The 21466-nt window shown below is 40.3% G+C and overlaps 1 protein-coding gene across 4 annotated transcripts in view; it reads left to right on the forward strand.

Moving 5' to 3' along the window:
• LOC126249056 (biotin--protein ligase) overlaps positions 1-21466 on the forward strand; it is a 399528-nt gene that overhangs the window by 295195 nt on the left and 82867 nt on the right. For 3 of the 4 annotated variants that reach the window (XM_049950692.1, XM_049950691.1, XM_049950693.1), the window contains one exon: positions 16851-17024. The exons of the other annotated variant lie outside the window; for it this stretch is intronic. In XM_049950692.1, the coding sequence (XP_049806649.1) occupies positions 16851-17024 (174 nt within the window). The remainder of the gene's footprint in view (positions 1-16850; positions 17025-21466) is intronic. 4 annotated transcript variants of the gene reach the window in all.

Below are 21466 nucleotides of genomic sequence, written 5' to 3' on the forward strand. Positions count from 1 at the left end.
TCCATAACGTCCTCCGTTAAACCGGGTGCGTTATTTAACAAAGTTACTAGAGGCATTCGTAGCAGAAAAACACCTAGGGAAAGAAGACACTCTAATAGTCTGTGCTGGATAAAATGACAGCAGAAACTGGAAGATGACGTGTATTTTCAGAAATTCTGTAGAAGAGTTAATCGGGAATATGTTACACACGAGGGTGATACTGTGTACAATTCCATACCGGCAAGACACGATACAGACAAATTATGTCTCTTATCAGCTGAACAAGGACACTGTAAAAACCTATGAACAATACAATCTTGTCACAGAACTCAATGTTAACAGATTCCTAAGAAGACAAGATTTCACATGGCAAGGATTGCATATAAACAAAAGAGGAAGAAAGAAACTATGCAGTAACAACCAAAAAGAAGACCGTAGTCGTGGGAAACAACGTAGCAGTAACGATCGTGCCAGGCGTAGAAAAATCGTCTATAGAATCAAAAAGCCAGGAAGATGGAAAAACTGGACCATCACATTCCAACAATGAGATCGATCACACAAACCGAAAAAAATAAAAGCAGATGCAGCATTAACAGCAGTATCGGAACGAGTGATGTCGTCATTATCCTAGTCGACAGCAGAACCGCGACCACTATTGGCAACGGCAGCAGAGCCACAGTCACCGGTGGCAGCAGCATCCCCAGAATCGTCATTGTCGGAAAAACAGGCAACGAGAAAAGAATCGGCACCGGTAACGGAAAATGCCACGTCGACACTGGCAGAAGTAATAGGAGCCACTCGTCCCCTTAACGAGACAACTACTTCACCGCTGTGCCGCCTGAAGGAGCAGTCGATATTGCAAAATCTGTCAAATGGTTGTATACTGAGGAAGAGAAAAGCAGCAGTTCCATTCCATCTCAATGATTTTTTGCAGAGGGGCTACAGGAAAACCGCAGTAAGATAAGTATGAGTGTAATGTTCTTTAGAACAAACTTAATGAACTTCAGTATTGGCTAAAAAACTTAAACTGCACTGTGACTTCAATAAATGAACACTGGCTTAGCAATGAGGAACTAAAATTAAGTGTACCATTTGGATATTAATTGGCAACCAGCTACTGTAGAACAAGTATTAAACATGGTGGTGTACCTGTGTATGTTAAAAATAGTGTGAACCTAATCTATGAAGTTGTAGATGTAAGTGGACTGTGCATAGAAGCAAAATTTGAAGCTGCAGCCATAATGTTGCCAAACCAGGAAATTATAATAGCTTCAGTATACCGCCCCCCAAAATACAGTGAAGACCTGTTTGTGGAGCTTCTGGAGAAACTGATACTCTTGCTACTCAAATACAAAAATTACAGAATACTAATACTTGGTGATATCAATATAAACATTAGGTTTAAGAACAGAAAGGTTGAACACTTGCTAAATACATTAAGATCCCTTAACTTCAGTTGCATAAATGACAAATCCACAAGCCAGGAAACATGTCTAGATAACATAATTTGTAATTTTCATCTAAGCAAAACAGAATTCAACACTTTCAAGCTTGGCATTTCAGATAATGAGGGACTATGGCTCAGACAAATTCTTATCAGTAAAGCAACTGAAACTTTCACGGAGTGTAGAAAAATTACGAGACCAATTAACAAATCAAAGTTAAACAAGTTTATAAGTAAATTGAATTTAATAAAATGGGATAAAATAATAACCAATGCAGGTGCAAATGAATCTACCAACAAATTTCAGAACTGTTAATTGAAAATTTTGAAGCATGTTGTCCTAAATGCTGCAAGAAAATATCAAAGCCAAATCATTACAGCAAACCACAAAATCTAAAAATCTGGTACACCCCACATCTAAGTAGAATAAAAACCATAATGCCACTCTATCATGATAGGGCCAAGCATAATAATGCTGACAAGGAAATGTATATGAAAGTGAAAAAGATTTTAGGTCTGAAATCAAGGCAGCTAAGTGCAAAGCAAATGATACATACCAGGTGATCAAAAAGTTAGTATAAATTTGAAAACTGATTAGATCACGGAGTAATGTAGATGGAAAGATACAAATTGACACACATGCTTGGAATGACATGGGGTTTTATTAGAACCAAAAAAATACAAAAGTTCAAAAAATGTCCGACAGATGACACTTCATCTGATCAGAATAGCAATAATTAGCATAACAGAGTAAGACAAAGCAAAAATGATGTTCTTTACAGGAAATGTCCACCACCATTCCTCAACAATAGCTGTAGTCGAGGAATCATGTTGTGAACAGCACTGTAAAGCATGTCCGGAGTTATGGTGAGGCATTGGCGTCAGATGTTGTCTTTCAGCATCCCTAGAGATGTCGGTCGATCACGATACACTTGCGACTTCAGGTAAACCCAAAACCAATAATTGCACGGACTGAGGTCTGGGGACCTGGGAGGCCAAGCAAGACGAAAGTGGCGGCTGAGCACACAATCATCACCAAACGACGCGCACAAGAGATCTTTCATGCGTCTAGCAATATGGGGTGGTTCTAATAAAACCCCATGTTATTCCAAGCATGTGTGTCAATTTTTACCTCTCTATCTACATTATTCTGTGGTTTATTAAGTTTTCAAATTTATACTGACTTTTTGATTGCCCAGTATACAGGGTGATTCAAAAAGAATACCACAACTTTAGGAATTTAAAACTCTGCAACGACAAAAGGCAGAGCTAAGCACTATCTGTCGGCGAATTAAGGGAGCTATAAAGTTTCATTTAGTTGTACATTTCTTCGCTTGAGGCGCTGTTGACTAGGCTCAAATGGAAACAGATGAATCTTTCATTTCAAAGATTGTGTTTAGTGATGAAGCAACTTTCCACACTAACGGGAAAGTCAACCGTCACAATGTCTGTATATGGGGCACTGAGAATCCGCGGGAAACAACTGAGTATGAACGTGACTCGCCTAAGGTGAACGTTTTCTGTGCCATTTCAGCCAATAAAGTTTTTCGTCCCTTTTTCTTCGAAGGTGCTACTGTAACTGGACTACAGTATCTGGAGATGTTAGAGAATTGGCTGTTCCCTCAGCTCGAACAAGAAGCACAACAATTCATATTTCAGCAGGATGGAGCGTCACCACATTGGCACTTATCTGTCCGTAACTACCTGAACGTCAACTACCCGAGGCGATGGATCGGTCGCCAGGCAGCCCGTGACAGAGCACTTCATCACTGGCCTCCAAGAAGCCCTGATCTTACCCCCTGAGATTTTTTCTTATGGGGGTATGTTAAGGATATGGTGTTTCGGCCACCTCTCCCAGCCACCATTGATGATTTGAAACGAGAAATAACAGCAGCTATCCAAACTGTTACGCCTGATATGCTACAGAGAGTGTGGAACGAGTTGGAGTATCGGGTTGATATTGCTCGAGTGTCTGGAGGGGGCCGTATTGAACATCTCTGAACTTGTTTTTGAGTGAAAAAAAACCTTTTTAAATACTCTTTGTAATGATGTATAACAGAAGGTTATATTATGTTTCTTTCATTAAATACACATTTTTAAAGTTGTGGTATTCTTTTTGAATCACCCTGTATACTGAACTCAGTGAATAAATGCAAATCTGCATGGGAAATTATTAAAACAGAAACTAACTGTGATGATAAAGTGTACCAGACACCAATTCCACCTGATATTCTAAATGCACATTTTGTCAGTCCTCAATCGGATAACAGCATAATGGAGAATGTGACTAAAGCAGAGGCACTGCTGCCAGAAATGAACAGTAAGCATACAGACAGCTTTCACTGGACTTGTGTATCTGAGAACATGGTCAATGAATAAATAGCTAAGCTCAGTAATTCTAGAGTAGAGGATTACTATGGTCCATCAAATTATGTTATTAAATATATCAGAAAACAAATTATAATGCCACTGACTAAAATAATCAACAAAATTTTAAATGAAGGTAACTATACAGAATGTTTAAAAATATCTGTAGTTAAACCAGTACACAGTACATAAGTGTGATAGAGTAAGTGCTCCCTGCCGCCGTTGGATAAGCACTTGCCAGCAGCAAGTCATATACTCTTAGCTCACTTATTTGTTACATAGTTTAATTCTTAATTTCTTTGTGTGTTTTTGGGTACTTGCAATGTTTAATTCATAAATTTCGAGCGTATTATAGTATTTGAGAGATGTATCATCGCACTTTAGTACCTGAATAGTGTAAATTCGCGTAGTGGTCTGATTTCTGTTTTTGTTTTGAAAGGCCAGTGTCGGTTGGTCACAGCCAGTGTCCTCCCTGCCGCCAATGGATAAGCAGCTGCCAGCAGCAAGTTGTATACTCCTAGCTCACTTATTTGTTACATAGCTTAATTCTTAATTTCTTTGCGTATTTTTGGATACTTGCATTGTTTAATTCATAAATTTTGGGCTTATTATAGTATTTGACAGTTGTAGCATCGCGTTTTAGTACCTGAATAGTGTAAAATTGCGTAGTCTCCTTCCGCCGCCGAGCAGTGTGTCAGCAGTGCGCAAGTAGCAGCATTACTGCATTTACTAGGCAGTCTTGTATTTTAATAACAGTTTAAATTTTGTGTGGAATTGTTTGTGCTCTCTGTAGATTAGTTCAGACGTTCTTTGAACAACAGTTTTTAGCATGGATAGGGACAGCAACTGCTGTGTTCGGATGCGGGCTGAGTTGGCATCAGACAGTGTTGGCTTCGGTCACACAGCTTGAGGCTGTTGCCAATGGGCATCACTGTGGGGGTCCGGATGGGGGTTTGCCGGGGACGGCCAGCTCGTCCCACGCATCCCCCGATCGGAGTACGGCTGTGGCTGCCCGGGATACTGCCCACATTGAGGCTGACCCCTCACCCGTGGTAGAGTGGGAGGTCGTCTCGAGGTGTGGCAGGGGGTGAAAGACATTCCGGAGGGCTGAACGGAAGGCCTCTCCAGTTTGTCTGATGAACCAGTTTCAGGCTCTGTCTCCGACTGATACTGATCTTCGGCCAGACATGGCTGCTTGTCCTGTTCCAGAGGTTGCCCCCTCAGACTGCAAGATCCGGGCGGTCACAGAGGGTGGGCTTACTGGTAGATGGGAGCTCTGTCAGGCGCGTCATGGGGCCCCTTAGGGATATGGCAGCAAGAGAGGGGGAAGAAAACCAATCTGCACTCCGTCTGCATACCGGTGGGCTTACTGGTAGATGGGAGCTCTGTGAGATGTGTAATGGGGGGGGCCCCTTAGGGATATGGCAGCAAGAGAGGGGAAGAAAACCAATGTGCACTCCGTGTGCATACCGGGGGCAGTCATTCCAGATGTGGAAAGGGTCCTTCCAGATGCCATGAAGGGTACAGGGTGCACCCATCTGCAGGTGGTCGCTCATGTCGGAGCCAATGATGTGTGTCACTATGGATCAGAGGAAATCCTCTCTGGCTTCCGGCGGCTATCTGATTTGGTGAAGACTGCCAGTCTTGCTAGTGAGATGAAAGCAGAGCTCACCATCTGCAGCATCGTCGACAGGACTGACTGTGGAACTTTGGTACAGAGCCGAGTGGAGGGTCTGAATCAGAGGCTGATACGGTTCTGCAACTGTGTGGGCTGCAGATTCCTCGACTTGCGCCATAGGGTGGTGGGGTTTAGGGTTCCGCCTGATAGGTCAGGAGTCCACTACACACAGCAGGCAGCTACACGGGTAGCAGGCATTGTGTGGCGTGGACTGGGTGGTTTTTTAGGTTAGATGGCCTCGGGCAAGTACAGAAAGGGCAACAGCCTCAAAGGGTGCGGGGAAAAGTCAGGACATGCGGGGACCAAGTAGCAATTCGTATTGTAATTGTAAACTGTCGAAGCTGCATTGGTAAAGTACCGGAACTTCAAGCGCAGATAGAAATCACCGAAGCTGAAATCGTTATAGGTACGGAAAGCTTGCTGAAGCCAGAGATAAATTCTGCCGAAATTTTCACAAAGACACAGACGGTGTTTAGAAAGGATAGATGGCATGCAACTGGTGGTGGCGTGTTTGTCGTGTTAGTAGTAGTTTATCTTGTAGTGAAGTAGAAGTGGACAGTTCCTGTGAATTATTATGGGTGGAGGTTACACTCAACAACCGAGCTAGGTTAATAATTGGCTGCTTTTACCGACCTCCCAACTCAGCAGCATTAGTGGCAGAACAACTGAGAGAAAATTTGGAATACATTTCACATAAATTTTCTCAGCATGTTATAGTCTTTGGTGGAGATTTCAATTTACCAGATTGGACAATCAGATGTTTAGGACGGGTGGTAGGGACAGAGCACTGAGTGACATTATACTGTGTGCACTATCCGAAAATTACCTCGAGCAATTAAACAGAGAACCGACTCGTGGAGATAACATGTTGGACCTACTGATAACAAACAGACCCGAACTTTTCGACTCTGTAAGTGCAGAACAGGGAATCAGTGATCATAAGGCCGTTGCAGCATCCCTGAATATGAAAGTAAATAGGAATATAAAAAAAGGGAGGAAGGTTGATCTGCTTAGCAAGAGTAATAGGAGGCAGATTTCAGACTACCTAACGTATCAAAACGAAAATTTCTGTTCCAACACTAGCAATGTTGAGTGTTTACGGAAAAAGTTTTAGACAGGTATGTGCCGAATAAAACTGTGAGGGATGGGAAAAAACCACCGTGGTTCAACAACAAAGTTAGGAAACTACTGTGAAAGCAAAGAGAGCTTCACTGGAAGTTTAAACGCAGCCAAAACCTCTCGGACAAACAGAAGCTGAATGATGTCAAAGTTAGCATAAGGAGGGCTATGCGTGAAGTGTTCAGTGAATTCGAAAGTAAAATTCTATGTACCGACTTGACAGAAAATCCTAGGAAGTTCTGGTCTTACGTTAAATCAGTAAGTGGCTCGAAACAGCATATCCAGACACTCCGGGATGATGATGGCATTGAAACAGAGGATGACATGTAAAGCTGAAATACTAAACACCTTTTTCCAAAGCTGTTTCACAGAGGAAGGCGGCACTGCAGTTCCTTCTCTCAATCCTCGCACAAACGAAAAAATGGCTGACATCGAAATAAGTGTCCAAGGAATAGAAAAGCAACTGAGATCACTCAACAGAGGAAAGTACACTGGACCTGACGGGATACCAATTTGATTCTACGTAGAGTACACGAAAGAACTTGCCCCCTTCTAACAGCCGTGTACCGCAAGTCTCTAGTGGAACGGAAGGTTCCAAATGATTGGAAAAGAGCACAAGTAGTTCCAGTTTTCAAGAATGGTTGTCGAGCAGATGCGCAAAACTATAGACCTATATCCCTGACGTTGATCTGTTGTAGAATTTTAGAACATGTTTTTTGCTCGCATATCATGTCGTTTCTGGAAACCCAGAATCTACTCTGTAGGAATCAACATGGATTCCGGAAACAGCGATCGTGTGAGACCCAACTCGCTTTATTTGTTCATGAGACCCAGAAGATATTAGATACAGGCTCCCAGGTAGATGCTATTTTCCTTGACTTCCAGAAGGCGTTCGATACAGTTCCGCACTGTCGCCTGATACACAAAGTAAGAGCCTACGGAATATCAGACCAGCTGTGTGGCTGGATTGAAGAGTTTTTAGCAAACAGAACACAGCATGGTGTTCTCAATGGAGGGAATGGAGAGACGTCTACAGATGTTAAAGTAACCTCTGGCATGCGACAGGGGAGTGTTATGTGACCATTGTTTTTCACAGTATATATAAATGACCTAGTAGATAGTGTCGGAAGTTCCATGCGGCTTTTCGCAGATGATGCTGTAGTATACAGAGAAGTTGCAGCATTAGAAAATTGTAGCGAAATGCAGGAAGATCTGCAGTGGTTAGGCACTTGGTGCAGGGAGTGGCAACTGACCCTGAACATAGACAAATGTAATGTATTGCGAGTACATAGAAAGAAGGATCTTTTATTGTATGATTATATGATAGCGGAACAAACACTGGTAGCAGTTACATCTGTAAAATATTTGGGAGTATGCGTGCAGAACGATTTGAAGTAGAATGATGATATAAAATTAATTGGTGGTAAGGTGGGTACTAGGTTGAGATTCATTGGGAGAGTGCTTAGAAAATGTAGTCCATCAACAAAGGAGGTGGCTTACAAAACACTCGTTCGACCTATACTTGAGTATTGCTCATCAGTGTGGGATCCGTACCAGATCGGGTTGACCGAGGAGATAGAGAAGATACAAAGAAGAGCGGCGTGTTGCGTCACAGGATTATTTGGTAAGCGTGATAGCATTACGAAGATGTTTACCAAACTCAAGTGGCAGACTCTGCAAGACAGGCACTCTGCATCATGGTGTAGCTTGCTGTCCAGGTTTCGAGAGGGTGACTTCCTGGATGAGGTATCGAATATATTGCTTCCCCCTACTTATACCTCCCGAGCAGATCACGAATGTAAAATTAGAGAGATTCGAGTGGGCACGGAGGCTTTCTGGGAGTCGTTCTTCCCGTGAACCATACGCGACTGGAACAGAAAAGGGAGGTAATGACAGTGGCACGTAAAGTGCCCTCCGCCACACACTGTTGGGTGGCTTGTGGTGTGTAAATGTAAATGTAAATGTAAAGAAAGGAGATATAGCATCACCAGATAACTATCGACCAATACCACGTGTACCCATAATATCAAAAATAATAGAACACTGCATGCATAAACAGATGAGTCAATATTTTGAACATAATGAATACTCACCTCCTCACAGAATTGTTTCAGATCCAGCCTTTCTACAGTCAAAACAGTTGAGAGTATGGTAGCAAAAATATACAGTTGTTTTGAAAATAAAGATATTATCTGTGCAACACTGTCAGACCTTAGGAAATCATTTGATATATTCTCCCACAATATTCTCATAAAAAAACTCTATCACTACGGAGTGAGAGAGAATGCTCTATGCCTAATGCAGTCATACTTGGCCAACAGAAAACAATTAGTTAAGGTAAATACTCTAATGTCAGAATGTCTCCCAGTTGCAAAGGCATTACCTCAAGGATCTGTTCTTGGACCTTTCCTTTTCATTATTTATATAAATGATTTACCTGCAGTTGTATCATGTGATTCAGTGCTATATGCTGATAACACAACACTCATCACATGTGATACCAATCTTGAAAATGTGCAAATTCGTCATGGCAGTGGCAATGGAGAGGTGCACCTGTTTGAGGCAAATGTACTGCAGAATAATAATAGTGGAACTGAAGCTATTGTATTCAGTCTGAATGCTCCCAGTCATGATAACAAAACAGTAAAATTATTAGGATTTCATGTAGATCAGAAGCTCAGCTGAGATACCCACACAGGGAAGATATGTGGCAAATTGACACATGCCATATATCTGCTGTACAAGCTAATGAGCAGTGTCAGTAAAGAACTTCTGTTATATGCATATTTTGCATTTTTACATTCGCACCTGAGTTATGGAATACTATTATGGGGAAATTCTGTAGGCTCAAAATTAGTGTTTAAATGGCAAAAGAAAGCCATAAGGTTCATAGCAGAATTTAGGCCATATGAATCATGTTGAGATTATTTTGAGAAACTAAATATAATGACAGTGCCTGGCCTGTATATTTACAACTACCTTGTCTTCGTTGAAGAGAATCTGAGTAAATTTGACTTAAGGAGAACAGTTCATGACCATAACATAAGAGGTGGACATACAATTAATATGCCATATGCTAGGCTTGCAAAGACACATAACAGCTACGAATATCTTGATCCTGTCTACTTCAACAAATTACCGGAAAATGGCTACACAGTGCCAGTAAATAAACTTGAAACTAGTATTTCGAGGTGGATCAAAAGTAAAGTAATTTACTCTGCTCAAGAGTTCCCTGAGTATGTGACAAATGACCCACTTTCCTTATGAGAATGAACTACATATTAACTGCAAACTATGTGTAAGCCACACTGTGCAACTATTTTATTACTCTTTCATGTACTTATTGTTAGTTATCTGTTTGATTATTTATTTGTCATTCACTGAACTATGTAGTTCATTTATCTTGTAATTGATCTGTTTAGAAACTTCTTGTTGTTATTGAAATTTGCACAGGTATGTATTGTATCCATCTTGGGTTGTTATAATGCAGTTAATAACATTTGCCATGTTGAATTTTATATTATTATTATTATTATTATTATTATTATTATTATTGTGTTAAAACTGACAACACCAATTTCATGTAAATATGCTCAATGGTGGAATAAAACATTTGTATTTATTTGCTCACTCGCTTTATTATATGATTTGATATTTCGTCATCACCATGTAATTTCTTGGGCTTTAGTTTTCCTCACTTCATCTTCTGTGACTGGTTTCAAGAACGCGGTTCTGCTTGAGTATTTTCATAACTTAGTAACCTTCTTTCCAGTTTTAAGTTCTGTACCAGATTTATATAGTTAGCATTGAGTATGTTAGCTATTTCTCTACCATCTGTAACCACTGTGTTGTCTATTTTCATTGACCTGATGTGTGTTTCTTTGTTCAATACAGCTTTTTTCTTTCATTCAACATTAATTGCATTCCAAGCTGCCTTTACATTGTTTTTTGAGTTCATTATGTCGGCATTAATTGCTGTTTCTTTTGCCTCTCTTATTATTTTCCTATACTTTTTTCATAGCATTTTCTAATTTTCAGTTTCACCCCTCTGTCTCAGATCCTGCAGCTTTGTTATTCCACTGGCAATCCACTTTGTCTGATCCTACAGCTTTTCTTGTCTCCTTACTTTGGGAAATGCTACATTAAAATGGTGTTTAATCGTTGTAATAAATGATTCATACTTTTCATTTACATACTGCACCTGTAGGGTTTCACTCCAGGTTTCCCAGCTTAATATTGTTCTAAAGACATTTATATTTTGTTCACTCATGTTTCTGATTTCTTTGTTTTGGTTCTGATATGTCCTTACTTATGTGGAAGCAGATTAGCTGTCCGTGATGATAAGATATTTCCTTTTGGACTACATGTGACTCAAAGTTACACCTACTGATATTAGTAATGATGTTGTGAGTAACTGTCTGACTTTCGGAAGCCATTCTGTCGGTGCAGATATTGTTGCCTCCATATTGCATTGTATTGTATTGTATTAATGACTCTTTAGAATCTTGTCTTGGTTTCCCATGTTGATATTGAAGCCACCAGGTGCTACAATGTTCTTCATAATATTCATTCTTAGTAAATTTTATTTTCTTCCAGAAAGATGATGACCTTGCCACTTGGGGATCTGTACACACAAAACAATCTAAATTCATCTGTCACTGTACCAGTAATTTCAAAGCCATTTTTTAAATATAATATGGGTAATCTCACGCATTTACTGTTTGCAGTCTTTAGGGGCTTTCCTGTTTTAGTATATATGGAAACTCCACCACCTATATGTTTAGATGTACAGAAATATCTGAATAAGATATAGTCCTTTATTGTCAAGTACCTGACTTTCATTTAGCCCATTTTCACTGATACACACTGTGTCTGGTTGTATTTCACTTGGGACTACTTCTGCTTCATTACAAATGTATTGAATATTCTGATGTAGTACTTTTATGTAACTCTTCTTTTGCCGGCTTACATGTTGTGGGCTGCATTCTGAGAGCATATTTCGTAATCCCTCCTTTTTGTTTGGTGCATATATTTTGCTTTTTCAGCTGCAGCAATTGATTTTTCACCCCCATCAGACCATATTAGTGTCCCTTGCTTCTGATTATTTTGCAGACATCTGCCGAGGGTTACAGACCCTAATCTGTGTAAATGCACGCGATCCTTTCCTAGGCAATTTTCACATAGAAATTTGTTTGGGTCTAGGAAAACTGCTCCAAGACAATCACATTGTTCTTTGACAGCATAATTTATTTGCCACTCACTGACGTCACTTTTTACGATACTGCTAAGTATCGGTCGGAATCCCGCATACACACTTCTTGCCGTATCAATCATATTTCTTGTTTCATTAATAATTTCTTCTTTGCTGCCGCTTCTTAACAAATTGGTTCCAGTGTGTATAAAGTCATCACTGTAATTAGTCTTGGTTTCAGAATCCAGTTTTGTATTCATCAGTATGTTTCCCAGTCTGATGTTGATTTTGCAGTTGCAGGCTGCAACATTTTTCAGCAGCGAATTGCCAATTATTAGAAATTCATTTTCATCCACTTGCATAGGTGTGGTCTTGTCTTCTATTTTATTGTATGTAAGCATATTCCATTTATATTTATCTACATGTTGTTGGCTTTCTGAGTTTATCGTGACATTGGAAATGCTGGATGTGTTATTGTTTTTAGGGTTCGTAGGTGCACATTATTTTCGTGGTCTTGCTTTTTCTGTTTGATTTATTTCACAAACACAGGACTTCTTTTCACGTATTAATCTATTATTTTCTTTCTTTATAGTCAGTATTTCTGTTTTTAGTGTTTCAGTGGCACTTTGTTGTAGTTCTATAATGCCCCCCCCCCCCCCTCCACACTGCACTTCAAAGATCAGCTGTTTCGTCACATAAACAGCCATGGCATGTCCGTGGAAATCATCACTGATCAGTTGCAGTTTTACTTTTGTGCATTTTTTGTATAACCAGAAGGTGCACTTTATGCACAAAACACCCCTCATCACCCACTTTTCGCATTCCTTACATGAAGAACTGTTTATTTTTTGCCTTTTTAATGAGAGAAAAGTGTCACTTCACTTCCCTACCAGTGCCATGTTGTTAGTTTATTATGTGCAACTTTTTCAAATTACTCAGTACCTTTCCTTACTCCAGTGACCAATTATAAACTGCTACTAGGAGGGAAGCAAGTTCCTTCATGTAATCTGTATTCGATCTTGCAGGCATATTATAAAGTCCAGTTGCCTCTCCTCTGTTGAGTAATTTTGTGATTCACTTGCTATTCTGTGACCACAAATGTCAATATTTGCTATTTTGGCATTGATGTGATGACTGAAAGAAGGTACTCTGGTATGAATTTCTGCAGTGAAACCATTTCAGATGACTGAATTCAGTATTTTGGCCTTCTCCTCATCATCTCCATTTCTCTGCCAGTATCATGAAGTAACTGAATAGATGATTCTGATTTGATGTAAGACCAAAACTTCTTAGTAATTTCTGTTATGTTGATCAGCAAAATTTTACTTTCAAATTTGTTGAACCATCCTCACATTGCTCCCCTTACATTCATTTCTGCTTCATTTAGCTTTAATGTGTCAGCTAGACTCTAAACTGTGCTTAAATCTCTTATAAAGCTCTCTTTTCTGGAGGCAACTTTCTAATGACTCTCAAGTTTGCTCATTGACATTCTACACATATCAAAAAAAGTTTTCTATCAGCCTGGTTCCCAGAACTCCTGAAGACAGATGTTGACTGTGGATATTGTATCACAGACACAGTCCCTTTGACTGTTCAGAGATATCACTAAACCCACCCAAAGATGTAAACAACCATGCATGAGCAGTGCCTATTAGACGGAGGGGGTACAACAGCCAATCAGTTCCAGTCATTCCACCAGGAAGGAGGTACACGGCTCGTGTTGTCTGTAGTTCAACCATGCCTAGACGGTCAATACCACGCATCTGCATTGTTAGTTTGTGCAAGGAAGGGCTCTCAACAAGGGACGTGTCCAGGTATCTCGGAGTGAACCAAAGCAATGTTGTTCAGACATAGAGGAGATACAGAGAGACAGGAACTGTAGATGACATGCCTCACTAAGGCTGCCCAAGGGCTACTACCTATGGATTATGGCTCAGAGGAACCCTGACAGCAACACCACCATGTTGAATAATGTTTTTTGTGCAGCCACACAATATCGTGTTACGACTCAAACTGTGCACAGTAGGCTGCGTGATGCGCAACTTCACGCCTGACGTCCATGGCAAGGTCCATCTTTGCATCCACGACACCATGCAGTGCAGTACAGATGGGCCGACCAACATGTTGAATGGACTGCTCAGGGTCAGCATCACATTCTCTTCACCGATGAGTGTCACATATGCCATCAACCAGACAATCGTCGGAGACATGTTTGGAGGCAACCTGGTCAGGCTGAATGCCCTAGACACGCTGTCCAGCAAGTGCAGCGAGGTGCAGGTTCCCTCCTGTTTTGAGGTGGCATTATGTGGGGCCGATGTATACCACTGGTGGTCATTGAAGACGCCACAACGGCTGTACGATATGTGAATGCTTTCCTCCGACTGATAGTGCAACCTTATCAACAGCATATTGGATGATAATTTGCACCCCCATTGTGCACATCTTGTGAATGAGTTCCTTCAGGATAACGACATCGCTCGACTAGAGAGGCTGTCATGTTCTCCAGACATGAACCTTATCATACATGCTTGGGATTGATTGAAAAGGGCTCTTTATGGACAGCGTGACCCACCAACCACATCTGACAAATCTACGCCAAATCACCGTTGAGGAGTGGGACAATCTGGACTAACAGTGCCTTGATGAACTTATGGATAGTATGCCATGATGAATACAGGCAAGCATCAATGCAAGAGGACGTGCTACTGGGTATTATCGGTACCAGTGTGTACAGCAATCTGGACCAAAACCTTTGAAGGTCTCAATGTATGGTGGTACAACATGCAGTGTGTGGTTTTAATTAGCAATAAAAAGGGCGAAAATGATGTTTATGTTGATCTCTATTCCAATTGGAACTCTCAGAACCAAGGTGATGCAAAACTCTTTTTGATGTGTGTATATCCTTATCCCCAGAGTTGAATGTTTGATTTTTTGCCTATCCAGGTAACCAACAATTTCTTTTTTTTCCATCACACTTACCAATCAAAGTTATTATCCTACTTTTATTAATATTTCTATTAGCACCTGTAGCCTTTGATGCTACAACAGCCTTATGGTCACTGATCACTTGCTGTATGTTAACGGATTTGTAAATTTCAGGTGTATTATCTACTAAGACATCTAAGTTGCTACCCTCACTGTTTGATTTTAGAATACACTGCTCTAAGTCATTTCCAAAATAACAGTTCAGAAAAACCTCACATGAATCCCTACCTGTGTCAGCTGTTTCAGGTCTTACATTAATGCCAAGTAAATGTGCCTCCAAAATGCCGTATATATTAATCGTGACAGTAACGCCACACAGGTATGTCGACAACACAGTAATAATCTGATCTAATCCCAATCCTTTCATTATCAAGTTTGAGCACAAAGGTTGTCAGCATGAAACTCATTGTGACCAGCCAACAATCACAATGTAACCTGAGTCCAGGCAGTCTATGAGACCACAGGCCAGAGTACAGACAGAATTGTAATTAAGCAGATAGAAGAACAAAACTGAGGACGAACAAAAATGGGCTCTACTATATGCCTCACTATATACGCTGATGAACCAAAACGTTATGACCACTTGCTTAATGATGTTACGGTCCATCCTCGGATTGCAATACAGCAGCGATTCTGTGTGACATGAATTCAAAAAGTTCTTGGTAGGTTTCTAAAGGTATGTCACTAGAGGCTTGCACACATGTGACACAAATTCCCATAAATTTTGGGCTGGTGGTTTCTGTGTGCATAGCTGGTGCCCAATAGCATATCAGACCTGTTCCATTGGAATCAGTTCAGGTGAATTTGGTGGTCAAAACATCAGCACAAGTTCACTATCGTGCTCCTCTGTTAGCACCATTCTGACGGGGACAGTTACCTCAGTGGAAGATGCCATCACCATCGGAGAAGACATCAAGGATGGAGGGGTGCAGGTGGCCTGCAGTAATGTTCACTTTGCCGACAGCTATCATAATGCCTCTGATTACTACCATAGATCCTACGGAACCCCAGGAGAATAGGCCCCATAACATGACACTGCCTCCCCCCCCCCTCTCCCCTTCTCGTGTCTGTAGTGCAGCGCACGTTTCAAATTGTCATTCACCGGCACGTTGTCACGTTCTGACACTACCGTCGACCTGGTGTAATGAGACCTGTGACTAGGTGAAAACATTTCCATTGATTCACAGTCCAGTCTCAATGATCCTATGTCTGCTAAAATTGTTACTGATGCTGTTGTTGAGTCAATATGGAATTTTTTAGAGATCATCTACTGTGGAGCCCAATGTTCAACAGTGTGCACTGAATTGTGTGCTCTGAAACACTAGTGACTGCACCAGCATTGTGGTCTGTCATCAGATCTGCCACAGATTGCCACATACCCAGCTATACAGAGCAAGCGAGCATGCCTACTCGTGTTTTCACTGTCCTTCAACCACTGTCCATAGATCCTGTTGACAGTAACACGGAAAAATGTGTACTGACTTTATCATTTCTGAGGTACTCATTCCCAAGCATCAGACCGTAACAGTTTGCCCTTTGGTATTTGCAATAAGCATTCACATTTGCAGCCTGTATCATCTGAGAATTATTTCCCATTTGTTTCTGCTCTAATTATCTACTTTCTGTACCACCTCACATGCCCGCAATGGCACCAGGTAGGTTCCAGATTAAATAAGAGTTGAATTCCATTTGTACATGCGGTGGGTTTACTAGAACTCATTAGTTTGGCATTGGTGAAGGTGAAATACTCATTGTGCTGCAGTTACAAACAAGGTACCACAAACTGACTGTTACCAAATAGTTGAGGCATGGAGTTGTTGATAAACATGTAAACAATGTTGAGAACATTGCTAGCTTTTGGACAGACTGTTCTTTGGAGCTATAGAATACACATACACGTACACACCCATACACCTGTATTGCTACATTGTCCCAGCAGGTTACAGTGGGCCAGCACTGCAGCTCAACCAGGGTGAGGCATTGTCAGGTGGATTGGGTGGAGAGTTTATAAATTATTTATAATTATATAAATATACCAAAAATGTGATTAGTAATGTTAACAGTGTAAACTGTCTTTTTTTTTATAGGTAAAAGAATGTTTCTTAAAATACTTATTCCAAAAAGATAACATTTTGAGGCTTCCAAAATTGGACCTTCGTGTTTATAAAACAGAACTGGAGCCTGCAGCTGCTACAGAAAAATTTCTACCAGTATTTATGTATGGAACACCTCACGGTTTCTCGGAAATTGAGTATTTCCAGGTAAAATTCATAATCTATGTGGAAGTGATATTTTATTAAATGCAATTAAGTCAAGGTTACTTAACTTCATCTCATAAATGTAAAAGTATTGACATAATATTTTTTATTGTTTTTGAATGAAGAGTGAATACTTACTTTGATTAGTTAGTTCCAAAAGAACTTTAGGGGGCTAAGGATCTGGATAGACTAGTTTCTTTTACATTTAGAAGATCTAAAGCATTCAGGAGCGATAGATGTTCTATGTCTTTCTGAACAGCATGTAGCCATAGGGATTGAGCAGTTAAACAAAAGTAGTTATGGAGTATCTTTACTTTCATGTAGAGCCAATATGGGAAAAAAACCACAGGAGTTAACATCAAATAAAAAAGGCCAAAAATATTGAAACAATTTTTATATAGATCAGAACCTATAAATCATGACCTCATAGGTTTCTTCTGTTCTTGTAATTGTAGCACTCTACAAATTCTCACTGGAAAATGTTCACTTCTTTATGAGAAATGTATATTCATTAATGAACTATTTGAAGCCACAAGAAGAACTAATAGTTTGGAATGTGTTAGTGTAGATTTCTTAAGATTACAATGGAATCCATGACTTACAATATTATTCCAGTATTGTGTTTACCAGCTTGTGCACAACAATATAACTGCACCTTGATTGATAATATATTCATTGACAGTGTTCATGCTGGAAAAAAAAATTGTTTGCCACATTGTTAGTGCACTGTTTAATCATGATGGACACATAATGAAAATACAATTCTGAAACATGTCTATACAAAACATTGAGGCTTAATAATGATTGCAGGGTACAACATTTCAACAATAATTTAAAGGAGTTGAAATGGGATGAGATAAATGGAAAGATATATGAATGGGTAAATTAATGTACAGGGTGGTTGCAGTTGAACTTTCACTACTTGATGGGGCACCCATGAAAAACGAGTGATCATGGAATAGTGAAAATTTGTGGAAATATTTGTAAGGACATATGGAAGAGAAATGATAAATAAGCCACGGAAAGAAAAATATTTTCATTTCCACATGAAAGAGTAACATTTGTCAGTTGCATACCATGTTTACGTTTCAGGTTACAAACATTGCTCATAGCGATGTCAATCTGCATCCAAGACTGCTTGGAAGTTTGTACAGATACCATTTCACAGTTGCTTAAGAAGTCAGAAATGAGTAACTTAAATGATTAAAATACGGATTTCTGGAAACAGTTAAGATCCTGTATTACTTGCATTATTGGACTGTATTAAGAAAAAGTATTTTATGCTGTCCAGAAGTATGACAGAAATTAATAATTCTGGGCATAGGATTAAAAGATCTTTGGAATATTGTGAAATGAAAACAGGAGAAGCTAACCACTGCTCGGTATAGAATAAAATGGGTGATTCTACTGTCACAGATGATTCACAAGTTGTGAGTACTTTTAAAATTCACTGTCTTAATGTAGAACAATGCACAGAGCATAACTTAGTCATAGCTAACACTTGGTTCAAGAATCTTGAAAGAAGGTTGTATACATGGAAGAATCCTGGAGATACTAGAAGGTTTCAGATAGATTGTATAATAGTAAGACAGAGATTTAGGAACCAGATTTTAAATTGTAAGACATTTCCAGGGGCAGATGTGAACTAAATCAAATGGCTCTGAGCACTATGGGACTCAACTGCTGAGGTCATAAGTCCCCTAGAACTTAGAACTACTTAAACCTAACTAACCTAAGGACAACACACACATCCATGCCCGAGGCAGGATTCAAACCTGCGACCGTAGCGGTCGCGCGGTTCCAGACTGTAGTGCCAGAACCGCTCGGCCACCAGCGGCCGACAGATGTGAACTCTGACCACAATCTATTGGTTATGAACTGTAGATTAAAACTGAAGAAACTGCAAAAAGATGGGAATTTAAGGAGATGGGACCTGGATAAACTGACTAAACCAGGGGTTGTACAGAGTTTCAGGGAGAGCATAAGGGAACAATTGACAGGAATGGGGGAAAGAAATACAGTAGAAGAAGAATGGGTAGCTTTGAGGGATGAAGTGGTGAAGGCAGCAGAGGATCAAATAGGTAAAAAGACGAGGGCTAGTAGAATTCCTTGGGTGACAGAAGAGATACTGAATTAAATTGATAAAAGGAGAAAATACAAAAATGCAGTAAATGAAGCAGGCAAAAAGGAATACAAACGTCTCAAAAATGAGATCGACAGGAAGTGCAAAATGGCTAAGCAGGGATGGCTAGAGGAGAAATGTAAGGATGTAGAGGCTTATCTCACTAGGGGTAAGATAGATACTGCCTACAGGGAAATTAAAGAGACCTTTGGAGAAAAGAGAAACACTTTTATGAGTATCAAGAGCTCAGATGGAAACCCAGTTCCAAGCAAAGAAGGGAAAGCAGAAAGGTGGAAGGAGTATATAGAGGGTCTATACAAGGGCGATGTACTTGAGGACAATATTATGGGAATGGAAGAGGATGTAGATGAAGATGAAAGGGGAGATACGATACTGCGTGAAGAGTTTGACAGAGCACTGAAGGACCTGAGTCGAAACAAGGCCCCCGGAGTAGACAACATTCCATTGGAACTACTGATAGCCTTGGGAAAGCCAGCCCTGACAAAACTCTACCATCTGGTGAGCAAGATGTATGAGACAGCCGAAATACCCTCAGACTTCAAGAAGAATATAATAATTCAAATCCCAAAGAAAGCAAGTGTGGACAGATGTGAAAATTACCGAACTATAAGTTTAATTAGCCATAACTGCAAAATACTAACACGAATTCTTTACAGACGAATGGAAAAACTGGTAGAACCCGACCTCGGGGAAGATCAGTTTGGATTCCGTAGAAACGTTGGAACATGGGAGGCAATACTGACCCTACGACTTATCTTAGAAAATAGATTGAGGAAAGGCTAACCTACATTTCTTGGATTGGTAGGCTTAAAATTGGCTTTTGGCAATGTTGACTGGAATACCTCTTTCAAATTCTGAAGGTGACGGGGGTAAAATACAGGGACCAAAAGGCTATTTACAATTTGTACAGAAACCAGATGGCAGTTATAAGAGTCGAGGGGCATGAAAGGGAAGCAGTGGTCGGAAAGGGAGTGAGACAGGGTTGTAGCCTCTCCCCGATACTATTCAATCTGTATATTGAGCAAGTAGTAAAGGAAACAAAAGCAAAGTTCGGAGTAGGTATTAAAATCTATGGAGAAGAAATAAAAACTTTGAGGTTCGCCGATGACATTGTAATTCTGTCAGAGACAGCAAAGGACTTGGAAGAGCAGTTGAATGGATTGGACAGTGTCTTGAAACGAGGGTATAAGATGAACATCAACAAAAGCAAAATGAGGATAATGGAATGTAGTCGAATTAAGTCGGGTGATGCTGAGGGAATTAGATTAGGAAATGAGACACTTAAAGTAGTAAAGGAGTTTTGCTATTTGGGGAGCAAAATAACTGATGATGGTCGAAGTAGAGAGGATATAAAATGTAGACTGGCAATGGCAAGGAAAGCGTTTCTGAAGAAGAGAAATTTGTTAACATCGAGTATTGATTTAAGCGTCAGGAAGTCGTTTCTGAAAGTATTTGTATGGAGTGTAGCCATGTATGGAAGTGAAACATGGACGATAAATAGTTGAGACAAGAAGAGAATAGAAGCTTTTGAAATGTGGTGCTACAGAAGAATGCTGAAGATTAGATGGGTTGATCACATAACGAATGAGGAGGTATTGAATAGAATTGGGGAGAAGAGGAGTTTGTGGCACAACTTGACTAGAAGAAGGGATCGGTTGGTAGGACATGTTCTGAGGCATCACGGGATCACCAATTTACTACTGGAGGGCAGCGTGGAGGGTAAAAATCATAGAGGGAGACCAAGAGATGAATACACTAAGGAGATTCAGAAGGATGTAGGTTGCAGTAGGTACTGGGGGATGAAGAAGCTTGCACAGGATAGAGTATCATGGAGAGCTGCATCAAACCAGTCTCAGGACTGAAGACCACAACAACAAACAATGTAGAACAGAGTGGTAATGAATGGCACAAAGGTCTGGCTTGTTGAAACATTCATGTTTTCTGTCTTATTTTATGAGTGTGAAACATGGGCCCTTGGGGTCAGAGGCAGGCAGCATATTGATGCATTTTGACTTTGGTGTGGGCACAGGATGCTGCACATAAAATGGGTTGAAAGAAGAACTGATGTGTCCATTATTGAGCAACTCTCTACTCCAGCTGCCTTTCTTCCCATGTCACCCAAAAAATTCTCCAGTTCTATGGCAATATTACGAGAAGTGATGGAGAAAATCTAAAGAAAATAATAATGGAAGGAAGGGTTGAGGGCATGAGACTGAGGGGGAGAACATTGAACAGGAGATATGATCCATCAAGAATGGAGGCACTTGTTTTGTGGCTCACATTTTTGGCAATGAGCCCTATG

This window comes from Schistocerca nitens, chromosome 3, assembly GCF_023898315.1.
Source record: "Schistocerca nitens isolate TAMUIC-IGC-003100 chromosome 3, iqSchNite1.1, whole genome shotgun sequence".
Classification (NCBI taxonomy): domain Eukaryota; kingdom Metazoa; phylum Arthropoda; class Insecta; order Orthoptera; family Acrididae; genus Schistocerca; species Schistocerca nitens.